The 20,631-nt window shown below is 42.4% G+C and overlaps 1 protein-coding gene across 10 annotated transcripts in view; it reads right to left on the bottom strand.

The window, feature by feature from the left end:
* Positions 1-20,631, bottom strand: part of CDK12 (cyclin dependent kinase 12) — a 70,930-nt gene that overhangs the window by 47,862 nt on the left and 2,437 nt on the right. For 8 of the 10 annotated variants that reach the window (XR_005885963.1, XR_005885962.1, XR_005885961.1 and 5 more), the window contains exons 2-5: positions 14,507-15,370; positions 4,717-4,893; positions 2,839-2,978; positions 32-202 (exon numbers count right to left, since the gene is read on the bottom strand). Coding sequence is in view for 7 of the 10 variants with exons in the window: in XM_041001632.1 (XP_040857566.1) it covers positions 32-202; positions 2,839-2,978; positions 4,717-4,893; positions 14,507-15,370 (1,352 nt within the window). In the remaining 3 variants the exon portion in view is untranslated. Of the gene's footprint in view, positions 1-31; positions 203-2,838; positions 2,979-4,716; positions 4,894-14,506; positions 15,371-17,123; positions 17,127-20,631 lie in introns of all 10 variants that reach the window. The other 2 variants (XM_041001630.1, XM_041001633.1) reach the window with 1 other exon arrangement.

Raw genomic sequence — 20,631 nt, 5'->3', positions numbered from 1 at the left:
GTCCTGTAGAAACATGATTCTTTGCTTGTACCTTTGTCCTTCTTAAAATCCAAAGCATCTTGTTTGTCTGTGACGATTTCCTTCATGTTAACAACACTTCGATGGATTAACTGACGAAGGATTTTGATCTCACGGATAGCTGTGATTGGGAAGCCCTCTTTCTCATTGTCTAGTCTCACCTTCTTCAGAGCTACCAGTTCTCCTGCCAAAAAAAAGTCAAAGTGTTATCCTTGTCAATTTGCATTTTTTGGTCACCATTATCAACCAACAATACATTTCTTGCACTGAAAGAGTTTTAGTGCATCCTTTTACAACTTTCAAAACACTTACTATATTCTCTTTTTCTCTTTGATTTCTTTTGAAGTCCTAGTTTTTTTTTTTCTTTATATGACACCATTCCATAGGCTCTAGGTTTTCTTTCCCCGTCCCTCTCGTTTTTAAAAAATTGTTATATTTGAAAGACAGAACATTAGAAAGTAAAGAAGAGAGAAAACACATCTATGTGCTGGTAATGATGTACCAGCCATGACTGGGCCAGGGCTGAAACCACGAGCACTGCTGTCTCAGGCGAGTGTCAGGCAACTTCTGCTGTTGGCTAACATGCATTAGCAGGGAAATGGATAAAAAGCAGAGCATCCAGGACTCAATAATGGCTGTCAGTATCATAAGCACCAGTGTTAAATCCCCTGTACCACAACATCAGCTCCACCAGAGTTTATTTTTAATTCAATATAGCCAATTCTAAAAGTTTTGTATTATTTGGGCCAGGGTTATAGTATATTAGGCTAAGCCTGTGTCTATGGTGCTGGAACCCCATGTGGGCACCAGTTCTAGACCTGAATGCTCCACTCTTCATTCAGCTCCCTGGATGCCTGGCTCCTACATTTAAAACAGCTCAGCTCTAGTTGCTATGGCCATTTAGGGAGTGAGTGAGTCAGCGGACAGAAGACCTCTCTCTCTGTTTCCTTCTTTCCATAAATCTGCCTTTCCCATAAAAGTAAGTAAATCTCTTTCTCTTTAAAAAAAAAAAAAAAAAAAAAAAGTACCACTTTGTCTATCCACATCCCATACGGGAGCACACATGGTTGAGTCAGTTTTACTGCCGATTCTAGCTTCTTCCTAATGCATACCCCAGAAGGAGATGACTGACATCCATGTGGGAGACCTCAGTTAAGTTCATGACTCTTGGCATTGGCCTATCTGAGTCCTAGTTATTGCATTTGGGGAGTGAACTGGTACAAATGAGACCACTTTCCGCCTGTCTCTAAAAATAGATAAGAAAAAATTTTGAGCCCAGCATGATGGCTCAATTGGGAATTACTCCTCTTTCAAGCATGGGTATCCTAAATGGGTACTGGTTCATGTCCTAGCTACTCCAGACCCATTCAGCTCCCTGCTTGTGGCCTGAAAAAAGCAGGATGACCTAAAGCCTTAGGACCCTTTACCTATGTGCCAGACCCGAAAGATCTCATTCCAAACTTCCAATCATCTCAGTTCTGGTCTTTATGGCCATTTGGGGAGGAAACCAGCAGATGGAAGATTCTCTCTCTCCTTCTCTGTAAATATGCCTTTCCAATAAATATAAACAAATCATTATTTTAAAAAGTACAAATTTTAAAACTGCATAAGAAATTTGAGTATTCCATTGTATCTTTAAGTATGCTACTTTAACAACTGAATTTTAAAAATCAGTAAACTATGCAATGTTTTGAAAAGTTTGTTACTTTTTCTTTTTTAAAGAATTATTTATTGAACTATGGTTATGCAGCAAGGTGGAGGAATCCACCATGGGGGGAGGGGTATGGGAGGGGTGGGGGGAATCCCCCGCGCCTATAAAACTGTACTACATAATACAATGTAAGCAACAATAAAAAAAAAAAAAAAAAAAAAAGAATTATTTAGTTATTTCCTTAAATAGCAGAGCAATGCTAGTACACTCATCAAATAGCTATCACAGTTGGGTTGTGTCAAGACAAATTAGGGAGCCTTGAATTCTATCATGGGCCTCCCATGTGAATAGCAGGAGGCCACGTTTTTAGGCTACTATCCAATGCTCTCCCGGCATATCAGCAGGTAGCTGAACTAGAAGTGGAATGGTCAGAACTAAAACTGACACTCTGGTTTGGGGTACCAGTGTCTCAAGCAGATTAACCCACTGTGCCATAATGCCTATCACAAAGGGAGGGTTTCAAAAGAGCAATGAGGTGGTTGGTACTATGGCACAAATGTTAGGATGCTCCTTGCAATAAGCAACAGTTCAAGTTCAGGCCATCCCAGTTCTGATGCAACTGCCTACTGATGTACCAGGGAAGCAAAGCAGCAGAGGGCTTGAGTGCTTGAATTCCTACCTTCTATGTGAAAGATGTGGATGGAGTCTTCAAAATTTACAAGTTCCACATTCGTGCATTATTTAGTTAACTATGGTTGCAAAATATTTGGAAGAAAAAAACTGCCTATACTTACAATGTATAGACTTTCTCTTATTATCCCTAAAACAAGGTGGTATAACAGGTATTAACACAGCAGTTACAATTTTTTAAACACTAATAAGGATATTGTAAGTTATATATAAATATTACGTCATTTAACCTAAAAAACTTAAAATATTTGTAGATTCTGTCATGGAAAAAGGGTGTCCTGGAACCAATAACCTGGAGATAACGAGGAGTTCTATAGCTAATTCTCTGTAGAGTACACTATTCCTCAGGTATATCTTAGCCTAGTAATCTTGGAAGACCACTTCAGAAATCAAAATTTACTTGGTCTTATTAGCATAAAAAAATTAGCATTGCTAAATTGTCAACCTTCTAATACTTAAAGTTTTGTGGCTTTATTTACCTGTATCTTTATCCTTGGCTTTATATACTTGGCCATAGGTTCCCTCTCCAATAATTCCAATGATATCAAACTTGTCCACACAGCGCTTCCCCCAGTCGCTTTCTGTTTGCCTTCTCTCTCCATATCGAGGACAACAAATTCTAAAATAAAAACAGCAAAAATGTTATCCTTATGATTTCAATATCTCCCATATTTTCTGTGAATTTTTTTTACTAGTAACAACAAAATTAATGAAATAGTTTCAAGTCTCTCATAGTGGCTACAACTTCCAGATTCAGAAAAACATATAAGCAAATGATTTGTTGCTTATATTCTGACCTCTCCTATTGCCTTAAATTATGAAATGGAGGAGAAAATCCATACAATAGGGCAATTATGAAAATAATCATAAGCATTGGTAATTATATATACATTTTCATAATTTTTTTCAAAAATAACAATATTATCAAGAGAGAAGCATCAACAATCAGAACAGTAGCTACACTTCATAAAATTATGCAACAATTTGTATGCTTTAAAAAAAATTTTTTTTCAGGCTTGTGTGGTGGCCTAGTGAGTAAAGTTCTCATCTTGCATACATCAGGATTCCATATTGGTGCCAGTTTGTATCCTGGCTACTTCACTTCCCTTTCAACTCCATGCCTTTGGCCTGAGAAAGCAGTCGAGGACAGCCCAAAGGTTTGAAACCCTGCATCTGCATGGGAGACCCAGAAGATGCTCCAGGCTTCTGGCTGCAAACTGGCTTAGCTCAGGCCATTGTGGTTACTCGCGAAGAGAATCAGCAGACGGGAGATTTTTTTTTTTTTTTAAGATTTATTTTTATTGGAAAGGCAGATATACAGAGAAAAGAAGAGACAAAGAGGAAGATGCTTAGTTCGATGGTTCACTCCCCAAGCAGCCACAACAGCCGGACCTGAGCCAATCCGAAGCCAGGAGCCAGGAGCCTCCAACAGGTCTCCCACACAAGTACAGGATCCCAAAGCTTTGGGCCGTCTTTTGACTGCTTTCCCAGGCCACAAGCAGGAAGCTGGATGGAAAGCAGGGTCGCCAGGATTAGAATTGGCACCGATACGGGATCCTGCCATGTTCACTGAGAGGACTTTAACTGCTACACTCTCATGCCAGGACCAGAAGATCTTTCTCTTTGTGTCTGCTTCTCTCTGTAAATCTTACTTTCCAATAAAAATCAATACATATTAAAAAAGTTTATAGAGACTTTCCACATTTGGGGCTGGCATTGTGGCACAGCAAGTGAAGCCATTTCGGTACCAGCATTTCATAGGGGCTGAGATTCAAGTTCTGTTTGCTCCATTTCCAAATGGCTTCCTCCTAACACACCTAGGAAACAGCAGAATGTACCCGATGTTGGGATCCATTGAACCCATATTGGAAATCCAGATGCAGCTTCTGCCTTCAGCCTGGATCAGCCCAGGTTATTGCAGTCATATGGAGAGCAAACTAGTGGATGAAAGATCCCTGCCTCTCCCTCTTGCTCTGTAACTTTTTTTCTAATGATGAATACATAAATCTTTCTTAAAAGTTATCACATCATTTTTCATTAATACACACACACACGGAAAAACAAAGTTTTTCCTTCTTTGCTATTCTAAGCAGTAGAAATACAAAAGACATGCAGAAGAAGACAGTCTCCACCATACATGAGTATATGACCACCTACTGCTTTTCTAGAAGCACAGCTTGGTATCTGCAAGTCAGATGAACCGGCCTCCTAGAGAGGCTTTTATTCATGAAAATAAAAAATACACTTTAGGCCAAACTTTTGTGATCTTACTCGTGTGGGTTGTGTAAAATACATGTGAGATTTAGCCCCAAAAGCAAGCAAAGGGCAATTAAGCATAGATCCAAACAAACACTCACTTTGGTCTCTTTTTATATGGTTGCTGAGGTGGTGTGATAGCCTTTGGTTCTGGAGAGTCAGGCGGAGAAGGATCCCCACCAGGGAGTTCAGGAGGGAGAGGGAGGTCTGTGAGTAAGTGTCGGGGTCTCTGTTCCTTCTCTCTCTTGACAGGTTTTGAAGGGAGAGTTTCTTTTGGACTAAACAACAGAGGAAGAGAAAAACAAAGCCAATAATTATTTAAAGGACATGGAGATAAAAATAGTACAAACAACATTTTTAAGGGAAAAAACAAACCTGTAAACTGGTATAAGAAAATGGAGTTTATCACAGCTACAGATATATAAATTGGCAAGAAGAATTCCAGAGCATATTAAAGAAACAATGAAAATTAAGGTATTTTAGATTTTTTTTTTTTAATCAAACTCTGGCCTTCGCAGGACTGTACTGAGATTTTTAACATGAAGTAACGTGCAGGAAATAAGCTATTTATTTCAGAAAATAACACTCCAATTCATGTAGTTCACCAATTCTACTGCACATTTTTTTCTTTTTTTTCTTTCTACTGTACTTTAAAAAAAATTTTTTTTTTAATTTTATTGGAGCATCAGATTTATAGAGGAGACACGGAGACAAAGATGCTCCATCCATGGATTCGATTCATGCCCTAAATGGCCGCAATGGCTGAAGCTGAGCCCATCTGAAACCAGGACCCCAGAACCTTCTCCAAATTTCCAATGTGGTCGCAGGGTCCCAAGGCTTTGAGCCATTGTCAACTGCTTTGCCATAGGGAGCTGGATGGCAAGCCGAAAAGCCAGGATATGAACTGCTGCTCAACATGGGATTTCGGTGCATGCAAGTTGAGGATTTAACCCACTAGGAGACTGTGCCAGGCCCTCTAATGTACATTTTTTATTTTTAAAGTTTTATTTATTATTATTATTATATTAATTTGAAAGTCAGATATAGAGAGAGGAAAAAAAAAGAGAGGAAGATCTTCATCCACCGATTCAATCCCCAAGTGGCTGAGCCTATCTGAAGTCAAGCCGAAGCCAGCTCTTCCAGGTCTCCCACACAGGAGCAGGGTCACAAGGCTTTGGGCTGTCCTGGACTGCTTTCCCAAGCCACAAGCAGAGTACTGGATGGGAAACAGGGCCACCAAGATAAGAACCAGTGCCCATATGGGAACCCAGTGCATGCAAGGTGAGGACTTTAGGCACTAGGCTATTGTGTCAGGTCCTTAACTGTACATTGTAATGAACAAAGACTGCAGTAATAAGAGTATCAGTAATACTAACTGAGCAATTTAACACATTACCAAATACGTGAAAAAAAAATTTAGAGAGGGCATTGCTAAAAATACATATAAGCATAAAAACAAAATTAATGAGAAATTTACTGAACTATATTTGCTCACCTTTCAAATGAAAATAAATCCTTTAAATTGCTTCACTGAAAAACAAAAACTTCTTCAACCACAGGAGAAATTTACATAGGAGATAAAAAAGACACCACCTCTTGTACAAATTGGAAAAGGCAATTTATAGATTCAACTTTCTTAATCATCTCCATTTATGTGTAAAAAGTGAATTTTGTGCCATGAACATTCACAGACTAGACACTCACAGTGCAGTACACTAATTCACAACTATAAACAAAACCATATAGATGGTCTTTTAAATTTTATTTATTTCATTTTATTGGAAATATTTAAAAAAAAAGAGAGAGACACAGAGATTGATCTCCCAATCACTGGCTTCTCAAAAGTCCAAAATAGCTTAGGCAGGGACAAGTCAAAGCCAGTGTGAAGAATTTTATATAATTTTTTTTTTAAATTTAAGTTTATGTATGTGTGTGTGTGTGTGTATTTTTGTTGTTGGTGGTGGTAGTGTTGTTTTGTTTGGGGTGGCTGGGACCTAAGTCCTCAAGCTGCTTCCCAGGATAGTATTAGCAAGGAGGAAGCTGGTAAAGATGAACACACAATATAATCTACACTCAGATTTTTCTACTCTCAAAACAAAACTTACCACTTACTTTGTTAAGAATTAAAACAGGGTGTAATACAGATTGCAAGTTCCTCCAATTTTTAAGATATTCTGAGGCCAGCATGGTGATGCAATGTCTTTTTTAAAGATTTCTTTACTTGAAACAAGAGAGAGTGAGAAACACAGAGACTTTGTACTTGCTAGCTCACTCTCTAAATGGCACCAATGCCCAGGAGCCTCATTCAGGGCCTCCATGGCCCAAGGATCTGGGCAACCATCTGCTTTTCTCAGCCACATTAGTAGGGTGCTGGATTGGAAGTGGAGCAGCCAGGATTCAAACAGTGTCCATATGGCACTGCAGGTCGCAGCTTTGCTCTTTATACTACAGACCAGCCCCAAGGTGTAGCTAATAATCCCCTACTTGCAACACAGCTTATAATGATTGGATGCCGGTTTCTGTCCAGCTGCTCAGACTTTAACCTAACTTTCTGCTAGTGTGTCTGGGAAAGCAGCAGATACAAAGTGAAGAATTTAGGTCACTGTCACCGATGTGAGAGGCCCAGATGCATTTCCCAGCTCCTGTTCTGCTCTGGCAGTGCATGTATTTGGGCAGTGAACCAGCAGATGAAAGCTGTCACTTTGCCTTTTGAATAAATTAACAACTAAATTTTTAAAAAGACATTCAAGGAAGGAAAACTCCTAAAAACACAACTCAAAATATTCTTGATAAATCTCAATACCACACGATTTGGAAATTGATTTCTTCTTAGTCTGTCTCATTTAGAGAAAACTGGAAATACCTGAATTATTTCACTACTGTTCTGATTTTTGTTTTCTCCAGGCTTTATTTTAAAAGTTCACAGTTTATTATGAAAAATGTGCATTTCATTTGAACAACCGCATTTTTATCTTGCTTATCTCAGAAAGAATGCACAGTAAGATAGGTGTCACAAGTGGAGAGCATACAATCTAAACAGGGGCTAAATATTGTTTCAACAGATTCCAATATACTGAAAACCTTAAAAACTTCACAATGGACTAGTGCAAAACACTGAGTTCACATGATGGACAGAGTGTCTAATCTAGGGAAGCAGACACTGTACGCCAGCACCATTAAGATTCCACAGCAGGGCCTGCTGATGGGTCTGCTCAGTATCAGAAGTTTCTGGTTCCCCATTTTCACCTGTACACAGTTTACCTGTGGAGATCAGTTTGCAAAACGCTTCTATCCAAAACCAAAAAACTAAAGTGGCCAGGTCCCAAGACTATTCGCATTTTAGAATCTGGGTAACATCTTGGAATTTACAATGATAGGTTTCAATCTATAGGTACGACACAAATGCTTCTGGTAAGAAAGAATATCAACTTTAAATTAGTTATGAATATTTTTAAGTTTTAAAATTTTAAAGAGCATCAACTAATTGAATTACAATAATGTATTCCTTGAGGCACATTCTTTCACTGGGGATTGGTATTGTGGCAGAGTAGGTTGATCACAACAGCAGGTTTGGGTCTCACTCTACTGTCACTCCAGCTCCCTGCTAATACAACTGGGAAGACAAACATGGCCTGTCACCAGGTGGGAGATCATCCTGACAAAATGTAGTTGCTAGCTTCTGGTTTCCTCCTGGCTCAGATCTGGCTGCTGTGGCTACATGGGAGTCAACCAGTGACCAGATTTCTCTCCCTCCTCTATAACTTTGCCCTTCAAATAAACTACTAAATAAGTTATTTAAAATAGTAGTGGTATAGTAGGCTAAATTGAAGCCCACCAAGACAACATCCCATATGGGCGCCAACTGGGGGACTGTGCCGCAGCATAGTGGGTCTTGCCTCTGCCTTCCACCCAATTTTCTGTTAATTTGCCTGGGAAATAGCACATAATGTCTCAAATCCTTGAGTTCCTGCCATCCATGTGGGAGCCTCACATGGAATTCCTGGCCTGGGCAATGGCTTGGCTCAGCCATGCCTGTTTGCAGGTATTTGTGGGAATGAACGAGTATGAGAGAGATAAATCTTGTGTCCTCTGTCACTGTTTTTCAAATACATTATAAGGAAAATTATACATATATATAAAGTTGATGTCAATTTCTCAATCATGGCTTAACCTACTACGTACACAAACAGCTTTCCGCTTCGGCCAGGATCCACTCCTGACTGTTGTACATTTTTTAAAAGACTTATTTATTTTAAAAATATTTACTTATTTTTATTTCAAAGTCAAATATAGAGAGGAGGAGAGACAGATATATCTTCCATTCAATAGTTCACTCCCCAAGTGACCACAATGGCTGGTGCTGCTCCAATCTGAAGCCAGAAGCCAAGAGCTCTTCTGGGTCTCCCACATGGGTGCAGAGTCCCAAGGCTTTGGGCCATCCTGTTATACATTCCAATGATAAAAGTTGGTACATTATATAGTAGAAACAACATGTTAACTTTAAATCTTAAATTTTGAAAATTTTTTCACTTTTAATAACTTTCTTATATGTGGAAACAATCAACAACAAATAATTATACACTTTTGATAATAATGATGGGATTGATATTGAGAGGCAGCTAGTTGAGTGGCTGTTGGAGGGACCAGCATGGTGGCCTAGCAGCTAAAATCCTCGCCTTGAACGTGCCGGGATCCAATATGGGCACCAGTTCTAACCCTGGCAGCTCCACTTCCCATCCAGCTCCCTACTTGTGGCCTGGGAAAGCAGTCAAGCACAGCCCAAAGCCGTGGGACCCTGCACCCATGTGGGAGACCTGGAGGAAGTTCCTGGCTCCTCGCTCCGAACTAGCGCAGCACCAGCCGTTGCGCTCACTTGGGGAGTGAATCATCGGATGGAAGATCTTCCTCTCTGTCTCTCCTCCTCTCTGTATATCTGACTTTGTAAAAAAAAAAAAAAAAAAAGGTGGTGTTGGAGATGCCCACATACTGTATCGGAAGGCCTGGGATCAAGCCCCACCTGGCTTCACATCCAGGTTCTTAATACAGCTGAAAGCAGAAAGCGGCCAGGCTACTTGGGTTCCCACCACCCTCAATGAAACCTGGATGGAATTGTAGGCTTCTTTGTTTTGGCCCAGCCCTGATTATTGTGGCCATTTCACTAATGAACCAGTGGTGAACCAGCTGTTACCTCTATCCCTGTCACTCTTTCAAAAAACTAATCAAAATAAAAGTAGCTGGCATGAACTAATTCTCTGTCTGATCCCATGAGCATCCCATACGGGTGATGGTTCACATCCTGGCTGCTTCATTTCCCATCTAGCTCTCTTCTTACAGCTTGGGAAAGCAGCAGAGAATGTGCCAAGGCCATGGAATCCTTCTTCCACGTGGGAAGCATAGAAGAGCTCCTGCCTCTTGACTGGCTCAGCTCCAGCCACTGAGGCCACGGGGGAGTTAACAAGTGGACTGATCCTTTCTTTTCTGTAAATCTACCTTTCAAATAAAAATAAGCAAATCTTAAATAAATAAATAAATAAATAAATGAATAACGATTACACTGAACTAAGAAATCAAAAGTGATAAAACAGTTTTGCTCATCTAATTCTGTCTTTACCAGACAGCCACAAAGCAAGTAAACATTAAGTGGTTTTACTTCCTCTCTAATTGGAACGGTAGAAATCCCTTACTGCCTCACAACAGTCATCCGACCTCTGCAAATCCACACTCTCTCTGGACACATACAAGTTCAGTAGTGACAGGTAAACTGGGTCAGCCAAGAAAACAGGATTCTCCCTTCTGCTGCTGACTTATTTACCAAATTGCTGCAAATTAGGCCAGGTCAAAGCCAGGAGTTGGGAACGCTTATCAGAATCTCCCATGGGAATTACAGGGGCCCAAGTACCTGGGTTATCTTCTGTTGCTTTGCCAGCCACATCAGCAGGGAATTGGATTGAAAGTAAAACAGTGGGGACACAAACTAGCCTCCAAATAGGATGCCAGCGCTGCAGGTTGTAACCTTACCAGCCTAGCCACGACATTAGCACTCCTCCCCAGAAAAGTCAAGATTCTTACAGCCACAAGGATATTCTAGCTATTATATGAACTAATACATTTTTAAAAGATTTTATTTATTTTTATTGGAAAGTCATATATACAGAGAAGAGGAGAGATAGGAAGATCTTCCATCTGCTGATTCACTCCCCAAGCAGCCTCAATGGCAGGAGCTGAGCAAATCTGAAGCCAGGAGCCCAGAAAATTCTCCGGGTCTCCCATGAGGGTACAAGGTCCCAAGAGTTTGGGTCATCTTCAACTGCTTTCCCAGGCCACAAGCAGGGAGTTGAATGGGAAGCTTGGCTGCTGGGATTAAAATCAGCACCCATACAGGATCCTGGGGTATTCGAGGTGAGGACTTTAGTAACTAGGCTACAGCACCAGGATTAATAAATGAAACTGAAAAGTCTCTTTGGGTTAGGATCCTTTTGGACAAAGCTTAACTACTGTCTTTTTGAACAAAATCTATGAGTTTACTGTGTGATTACAGCAAATTTTTCTAATAGAAGGTTCTAATCTTCTGTTTGGGATTTCTTACCATGTGGAACCATTTGTAAAGAGTCTTCTTTTTGGGGGGGGTTCTGGTGCTATAGCATAGTGGTTAAAGTCCTTGCCTTGCACGCGCCAGGATCCCATATGGGCGCCGGTTCTAAACCCCAGTGGCCCCGCTTCCCATCCAGCTCCCTGCCTGTGGCCTGGGAAAGCAGTCGAGGACGGCCCAACACCTTGTGACCCTGAACCCATTTGAGAGACCTGGAGGAAGAGCTCCTGGCCCCTGGCTTCAGATGGGCTCAGCACCAGCCATTGCGGTCATTCTGGGGAGTGAACCATCAGATGGAGGATCTTCCTCTCTGTCTCTCCTCTTCTCTGTATATCAGCCTTTCCAATAAAAACAAATCTTTAAAAAAAAAAAGTCTTCTTTTTTCATTCCATTTACTGAATTTACCTGCTTCTCAAACGGCAGTGAAAGGTCTGACAAAAATTTAGGCCTCAAGGGATGAAATAAATCATTCTAATCACTAATATCATTGAGACAATAACACAGGTATGGAAATTAGTCTCAGATGCAAGATCAGTGACACATAACTTACAATTCAATTTGTTATAATAAATGCAGATTATTTACTAAATAAGCAGGATCTCAGTGGAGGTTGGGAGTAATAGGGACTGCCATGGTCTATGTAATTGCTAAAGCAGGTTCGCTTGGTTATACTTGCCTAACGATCCTCTGACTACATGTATTTTTCCAAATGTTTTTTACAATGTCAGATTCATGTTTCATACTCATTTCAGTTCTCATTATTTAAAAGACTTCCTTGAACTAAATCATGTGGCTTGCATGTAAAGCCTCTGCCAGAAACACCATAAAGGTGCTGGTTTGTGCCCAGGCTGCTCTCATTCAGGGCCAGCTCACTGCTGATGGCTTGGGAAAAGCAGAGGGATACAGAACAAGTGCTAGGACCCCCGTTATATCCAATTGAAGACCTGGAAGAAGCTCCTGGATCCCGGTTTCAGCATGGCCCAGCCCTGGGAAATGTAACTGTATATCCCTCCTTTTCTGTAACTCTGACAATCAAATAAATAAAGATATCTTTAAAAATAAATTAATTTGGGCCCAGCGTGATGGCGCAGTGGTTAAGGTCCTCACCTTGCATGCCCGGGATCCAATATGGGTGCCGGTTCTAATCCCGGCAGCCCTGCTTCCCATCCAGCTCCCTGCCTGTGGCCCGGGAAAGCAGTTGAGGACGGCCCAAAGCTTTGGGACCCTACAACCGCGTGGGAGACCTGGAAGAGGCTCCTGGCTTTGGATTGGCTCAGCTCTAGCCGTTGCAGCCGCCTGGGGAGTGAAATATTGGACGGAAGATCTTCCTCTCTGTCTCTCCTTTCTGCATATCCACCTTTCCAATAAAAATAAAATAAATCTTTTAAAAAAAATTAATTCAGGTCTGGCACAGCAGCCTAGTTAGTGACGTAAGTCCTCGCCTTGCACGCCTGCCAGGATCCCACGTGGACACCAGTTTGTGTACCTGTGCCCCGCTTCCCATCCAGCTCCCTGGTTGTGGCCTGGGAAAGCAGTCGAGGACAGTCCAAAGCCTTGGGACCCTGCACCCGTGTGCGAGAGCCAAAGAAAGCTCGCTGCACCTGGCTTCGGACTAATGTAACACTGGCTATTGTAGCCGCTTGGGGAGTGAATCAATGGACGGAAGATCTTCCTTTGTCTCTCCTCCGCTCTTTTCCAATAAAAATAAAACAACTTTTTAAAATGAATTAATTTAAGCCCTTCCCATCACTCCACTGGGAATTATATTAGAAGTAGTAAACATTCTACACACTTCCTTTTGCTTCATGCAGCATAAATAAATTTTTAAAAACAGTATCCCTGCTCAAAATAATCTTGCTTAGACACTAGATCAAGAAGCAAAAAATAAATTAAAAAAACAAACAGGGCCCAGCGCGGTGGCACAGTGGTTAAGGTCCTCGCCTTGCACGCCCGGGATCCCATATGGGCGCCGGTTCTAATCCCGGCAGCCCCGCTTCCCTTCCAGCTCCCTGCCTGTGGCCTGGGAAAGCAGTCGAGGACGGCCCAAAGCTTTGGGACCCTGCACCCGTGTGGGAGACCCGGAAGAGGCTCCTGGCTTCGGATCAGCATAGCATCAAGTGCGCTCACTTGAGGAGTGAATCATCGGACGGAAGATCTTCCTCTCCGTCTCTCCTCTTTGTACATCCGCCTTGCCAATAAAAAAATAATAAAAATAAATCTTAAAAAAAAAAAAAACAGGTGTAAAAGGTATTTTGGGGGCCCAGCACAGTGCTTCAATGCCTCGCTGCCTAACCCTTTGCCTCGCAAGCACTGGTAGCCCATTTGGGAACCAGTACATATTCCAACTGCTCCACTTCCCATCCAGCTCCCTGCTTGTATCCTGGGAGAGCAGTTGAGGACGGCCCAAAGCCTTGGAACCCTGCACCCACATGGGAGACCCAGAAGAAGCTCCTGGCTCTGGCTTTAGATGAGCTGAGCTCGTCATTTGTGGCCACTTGGAGAGTGAACCAGAGGATGGAAACTCTTTCCATGTCTCCTTCTCTCTGTAAATCTGATTTTCCAATAAAAATTAATAAATCTCAGGCCCGGCGTGATTGCCTAGCAGCTAAACTCCTCGCCTTGAATGCCCCAGGATCCCATATGGGCACCAGTTCTAGTCCCGGTGGCCCTGCTTACCATCCATCTCCCTGCCTGTGGCCTGAAAAAGCAGTCGAGGATGGCCTGGGGCCTTGGGACCCTATCCCCCTCCCCGCATGGGAGACCCCAAGGAGGCTCCTGGTTCCTGGCTTTGGATTGGCTCAGCTCTGGCTTTTGTGGCCCCTTGGGGAATGAATCATCAGACAGTAGATCTTCCTGTCTCTCCTCCTCTATATCTGTCTTTACAATAAAAATACATGAATTTTTAAAATAAATAAATAAATCTCAAAATATATAAATAAAGAAGTAACAACTGATAGTTCAAGTCCTTGGGTCCCTGCCACCCACATGGAAGACACAGGCCGAGTTCCAAGAACCTGCCTTTGGCTGACACAGCCCTGGCTGTAATGGGCATCTGTGTAGTGAGCCAGAAGAAGGGGAAAACTCTGTTGCCATGTGTTCAAAATATACTTGGAGAAAATAGGTTCACTACTTCACAATCTGTAATTCTCTTCTCCTCTACAGACTTTTCCAGTGAAAAACAAACATTAAAGGTACTTCCTAACTATGACAACATTCTGAATAGCCAAGTAGTAGAGTAATGCTAACAGAGTATAAAAACAGAAAATGCATTACACTTAGAGCAAGGTTACTATGGTACTTACCTATCCAAGTCATCCTCTCCAGGTAGTAAGGGTGGGAGAGGCAGAGGAGGCAACGTCGAAGTTTTCAGGTGTGGAATAGCAGCTGTTACAGATACTTGTGTCTTCACAGAAACCTGTACAGGAGGCTGAGAATTTGCCTGAGAGGACAGGGCAGATGTCCGTGGGTGAGAAGTGCTGGAAGCCGAAGCCTGACTGGCTGCTGGCTGGGGAGGTGGCAGAGGTGGTTGCGGTGGAATAGCTGGTAGTGGAGGCAAAGGTGGCAAAGGGGGTGTCCTAGGTGGAGGGGTAGTAGTTGGCAAGGGGGGTGGAGAGGTAACTGTGGGAAGAGGTGGAGGGGTCTCCTTTTCTGATGTCTCTGTCTCCTTCGCAGTAACATTCTCTTCTTTAGGAGCTATGGGTTTAGAGTCTCTTGTTCCCTGTGCTTTCAAATCTTTAAGAACAGGATGCTTCTCAGAGTTTTCATCCACCTTTACCTTCCCTGTATCTAACGAATTCTTGACTTCTGCATTCAGCTGTGTTACATTCACCAGTTCTGTATCTGCAGATTTTTCCAATTTTATACCCTTGGATAACTTCTTAGATTCCAAGTTTGAATCCTTAGCCTCTATTGAACTGCTGTTCTCTTTCTTCGGCAAAAATAGAGGTGAACCTTTGGATTCCTTCCCATCCAGTTTGGCTGCTGCTGCAGCAGCTGCACGTTCCTTCTTCTTCCTACTAAGTTCAGCTCCCAGACTGGAATTCAACGGAAGCCTGACAGGTGAGATACTGGAGTGACGACTGCGGGACCCCGATCTCTTCTTTTTACTGTGAGAAGATGAGTGTCTTGAATATGCAGGACTTCTACTTCTAGACTTCATGGATTTCCTAGGGGAATGGGAAAAATACATTTCTCTAAATGGATAAACAGGTTTATACAAAAAAAAAAAATAGACCAAACTGTAGAGAAGCAAAAGTTTAAATCTGAAGTTTAAAAATGAGAAAAAAAAAAGCCTATTCTGAATAGTTTATCAGTCTTAAAATAAGTACAATGAAAAACAAAGGAAATGGTGAACAGCCAAAATAAAGGAACTCCATGATGATGAAGTGGCATCATAGACAGAATTTTGGAATAAAGAATGCCACTAGGGTAAAGACTATGTATTCTGACTAAAGTATGCACTCCCAATCAGGAACTGTAACAAATGCAACACATTGCTGTGAGATGACCAACAAGGAAACCGGGAAGGGAGAATACCAGGGATGCAGGAGAATTCCTTGCACTATTTTCACAATTTTTTTGCATGTCTAGAAATTTTTTTGTATATCTTAAAAAAAAAACACCTCATCTCAAAAATAGGTAAGAAACCAAGTCCTGCATGAAAACAGTTTGAATCACGATATTAAAATATCCATTCCTTACTCTGCAGATCAATGTTTCTTTCCCAATGCTAGAGGAACGACTGCTTCTAGAGCTTTGGTTTTTAGTTTTGATAAAGCAATTTCAAAGAACTCATACCCTACAGTACAGGTAGCATTCTGAGGGGAGGGACACCATGAGTGGGTTAAGGAGCTGCCTCAGACCCCAAGCCCCGCATCTAATTTTCTTTGCCTTCGATCCAGCTTTCTGTCAACACAGCTGCAAAGCAGTAGAGAACAGACTGCCATTCCTGCCACCTATGGGAGATACCCAGAGCTCTTGGTTATGGCTTCAGCCTGGCCCCAGCCCTGCTTCTGCGAGCCTCTGGGAAGTGAACCAGCACACAGAAGCTCTCGCTGTCATCTTGCCTATCAAATAAATAAAAATGAGTATCTTTTAAAATACTACTCTTCACCAAAACCTAAATTTTTAACTAGGGAGCTATTTAATTGGCAGATCCCTTTTATCCTCTACAATAAAGTTGTGGTTATCATAAACAAACTCCCAATATACAGCAGTTAAGATTTATAAGACTAGGGCCCGGCGCGGTGGCATAGTGGTTAAAGGTCCTCGCCTTGCACGCGCCAGGATCCCATATGGGCGCCGGTTCTATCCTGGCAGCCCTGCTTCCCTTCCAGCTCCCTGCCTGTGGCCTGGGAAAGCAGTCGAGGACGGCCCAAAGCTTTGGGAACCTGCACCCGCGTGGGAGACCTGGAAGAGGCTCCTGGCTTCGGATCAGCATAGCATCGGCTGTTGCGCTCACTTGGGGAGTGAATCATCAGAAGGATGATCTTCCTCTCTGTCTCTCCTCTCTGTATATCCTCCTTTCCAATAAAAAAATAATAAAAATAAATCTTTAAAAAAAAAAAAGATTTATAAGACTAGAAAAAATATTAGAAGCATTCAAGGATATAATGGCCCTGCTTGTTTTGAAATAAAATAATTTCCAGTATGGTTTTTCAAAACTCATAAAGTAAGGCATTACCTATGGCATCTTTACGTAAACTTTCTTCTGGAATTCATTTATTTATATAACTACTTGAAAGGCACAATAATAGGGAAAGATGGGAACAGATACATACACACATCTCTTTTACCTACTGGTTTCCTTCCCTACTGGCCACAACAACCAGAGCCGGGCCAGGGTGAAACCAGCAGTCAGAACTCACCCTCTCCAGGCCTCCCCATGGGCAGAAGGGGCCTCAGCACTCAGGCCGTCACCTGCTGCCCCTGAAGCGCATCACCAGGAAGCTGGTTCCAGAGTGGGCTCTCCAGGCCTTGAACTGACACTCGGACACAGGATGCCAGCATCACAAGTGCCACCTGACCCTGCTGTGCAGTACCAGGCCCTCAATGACTAGAAAACAAAATCTGTGAATCCACAGGAAGGTTATTAAAGAACCAACTATCCTACTGCAAACTTTAATTTCTGAACACAAGCCTACTGCTAAAAGGAAATTTGATTGCTATGTACTTGTATTTTAATGATACAAACGTGGTATTTGACTTTCAGATTAACTCTTCAAGAAAAAAATGGAAGAGGGGGAAACAAATTGGTAAATACAGGCAGCAGTAAGCAGCACTGTTTACAAAACAAAGGTACTGGGCCCGGCGCAGTAGCATAGTGGCTATTCCCTCACCTTAAATGTACCTGGATCCTACATTAATCCTGGCAGCCCCACTTCCCATCCAGCTCCCTGCTTGTGGCCTGGGATAGCAGTCAAGAATGGCCCAAAGCCTTGGGACCATGCACTCCAGTTGAAGATCCAGAAGAGGCTCCTGGCTCCTGATTGGCACAGCTCCGGCTGTTGCAGCCATTTGGGGAGCGAAAGAGCAGACAAAGAACTTCTCGTCTCTCCTCCTCTCCGTATATCTGATTTCCCAATAAAAAAAAATTTTTAATCTTAAAAAAAAAAAAGGTACTCTCCCCACCTCCACAATGAATTAAGGTTCCATTCATTTGTAATGAAATTGTTATTATGAAATGCTAATTCGGTAGATGCAAATAAAGTCTATTTCTTTCTAAGCATTTCAGCCTTATAAAAATTACGGACCATATTTAGGGCCCAGTGCATTGCTTAGTAGCTGAAGTCCTTGCCTTGCACACAGCCAGATCCCTTGTGAGTGCCCTAGCTTCCCCACTTTCCTTCCAGCTCCCAGCCTGTGGCCTGAGGAAGTAGTGGAGGATGGCCCAAAGCCTCGCGACCCTGCACCTGTATTAGGGGACTCCCTCTTGCTGTCTACATATAAATGCCTCAAACTCTCCTCCCTTGTGCCTCGGTGACCCTCAGTCCTTAAAAGTCTGAGGCAGGGGGCCCCTCTGCAGTAGTCTATTGACTAAAGTCCTCACCTTGCATGCGCCAGGATCCCATATGGGCACCTGTTCTATTCCTGGCTGTATGGGCAACCTGGAAGAAGCTCCTAACTCCTGGCTTCAGACTGGCGCGGCTCTGGCTAGATCTTCCTCTCTGTCTTTCCTCCTCTCTGTATATCTGACTTTCCAAAAAAAAAAAAGCCTGATGTTGCTAATAAACCTTGGCTACTGACCATCAGTTGGGCTAGTAGCCCACATGAGTTATTACAGGCTCTGTGTGCACCAAGTCCATGTCTGCTGGACAGCAAACAATATTTACATCAAAGCTATCACATTATGTCTCCAACTCTCCATATGTATGAACAGAACTTTAAAAAGTTCACAGAACTGGATTATTTGAATGTAAAAAGCTTTTGAAATCCATTTAGTTATTTCACAGTATGCATCTTCCATGAGCTTCTTGAAAATTACTCATAATTTTGTGCTACAATATTGGGGTATATTAAGTGAACCTGAGATATGCTCTCTTTTCTAAGAAGCATATTGCCAAGCCCCACAACTGCAAAAATTCTTAAAACAGCCTCAACAGAAACACTCTCTCAAAAAGACAAATATTCTACAATACTCCTCACGTTTCCTTAAAAACTAAGGAACTTTACAAATGCTACATGTAAGATTTATGCATCTATGGACCCGGCGGTGTGGCCTAGCGGCTAAAGTCCTCGCCTTGAACACGTCAGATCCCATATGGGCACCGGTTCTAATCCCGGCTGCTCCACATCCCTTCCAGCTCCCTGCTTGTGGCCTGGGAAAGCAGTCGAGGATAGCCCAAAGCTTTGGGACCCTACACCCGTGTGGGATACCCGGAAAGAGGTTCCTGGATCCTGGCTTTGGATCAGCGCAGCACCAGCCAATGTGGTCACTTGGGGAGTGAATCATCGTACAGAAGATCTTTCTCTCTGTCTCTCCTCCTCTCTGTATATCTGACTTCCCAATAAAAATAAATAAATCTAAAAAAAAAAAAAAACTTTGTATAAAAAAAAAAAAATGTATGCATCTGAATGTAAAAATTTGAACTCTAGAAATTGGTCTATGTGCCAATGCTGTGGGGTGCAAGCAAGATCATGCCAGACTCCTCCTAAGGGTCAGTGTGAATCCTGTGAGCCAGAAAGCCAGGATCGGAGCGGCAGCCATGTTAACCATTATGGTGGCCTCCCCAGCTTACCGAGCCAGGTTCCAGAGCACAGGATGGCCACTGCCCTCTGACCAAGGATCTCTATCTCACTGGGGCCTCTCCAAAACGTTGCAGGGTGCAAGTGAGATCACACCATGTCTAAGGCATATTAAGAAGTCTGTATTAACCAAGCTTGGTGATAACAGAGCCCACTAGAAATAACAAATCACAAGTCCATCTAGCAACCCAGTCAACTGAAACCCCAAGAGGAACAAATGGTCATTATCCTGAAGTCCATCCATTAAACTGAAGACCTATGTCCCAGCTTCCTCAGTTTTCCTAAGTTATCCTAGGAGACATACAGCAAGCAACCTGGGGCACACTTACAAAGCTGCAAACATTCACCTTTCCCTGGCTTCTCTACCCACATCCCATTACTGCTAGGCCCCACCTCTGATGAACTCTTGATAGTACCCAAATTAGATAAACAAAGCATCTTAGTATTGCTATCTTTACTGTCCCACCCAAGCAATGAACAGAGGGTGAGGAATACAGACATAAAGGGGCCATGCTTCAGGGGCCACCTGTTCTGGGAGTCTGTCTGCGGGAAGCCAGAGAGCAAGCCAGTACTGGGGAGGCCACGAGTAGCAGTGGTAGAGCTATGGAAGCACAAGACCAAAACAGCAAACCCCTCTCTATCATGGGCCTTTATAGGGGCTTGTGAGAGGAATGTCAATATCGTCCCCTCTCAAATTTCAGGTGATGACAGGTGAGAATCACAGGTGGGCTGGAGGGAACACCTGGGGGTGGGGGGGCGACTGGCTTCCAAGCAAGCTGGTGACCCTGAACTAGCTGCCTACCCCACCGAAAGGGTTCAGACAGAAAAGTTCTGATGCATTTAACTTATTTTGAGAAAAAACAAGATAAACTAATGAAGAACAAATAATATGTGGAAAAGTACTCAATCCAGGTGCTAGATGCATGGATTTCACTGTAATTTTCTCAACTTTCCTGTTAAAGTTTCTGAAGCTAAAATTGGGGGAAAGAACTTTAGTCTTTGAAGCTAAAGAAATTCACACAAATTTTTTTATATAATTATAATGCAAAAACTGCAATATTGTAAAAGATGTGTGGATTTTTTTTTTTTTCAAATCACTTAACTCCTATTCTGGAGTTTAATAAAAGTATCCTCGTTTTAGACAGAATTAACTTAGTAGTATCATGTATAAGGCAGAGTACAA

The sequence above is a fragment of the Ochotona curzoniae genome, unplaced genomic scaffold, assembly GCF_017591425.1.
Source record: "Ochotona curzoniae isolate NIBS_2020 unplaced genomic scaffold, NIBS_Ocur_1.0 scaffold_2453, whole genome shotgun sequence".
Taxonomy (NCBI): domain Eukaryota; kingdom Metazoa; phylum Chordata; class Mammalia; order Lagomorpha; family Ochotonidae; genus Ochotona; species Ochotona curzoniae.
The sequence above is the reverse complement of the archived record's forward strand: the minus strand, read 5'-3'. Positions and strand labels throughout refer to the sequence as shown.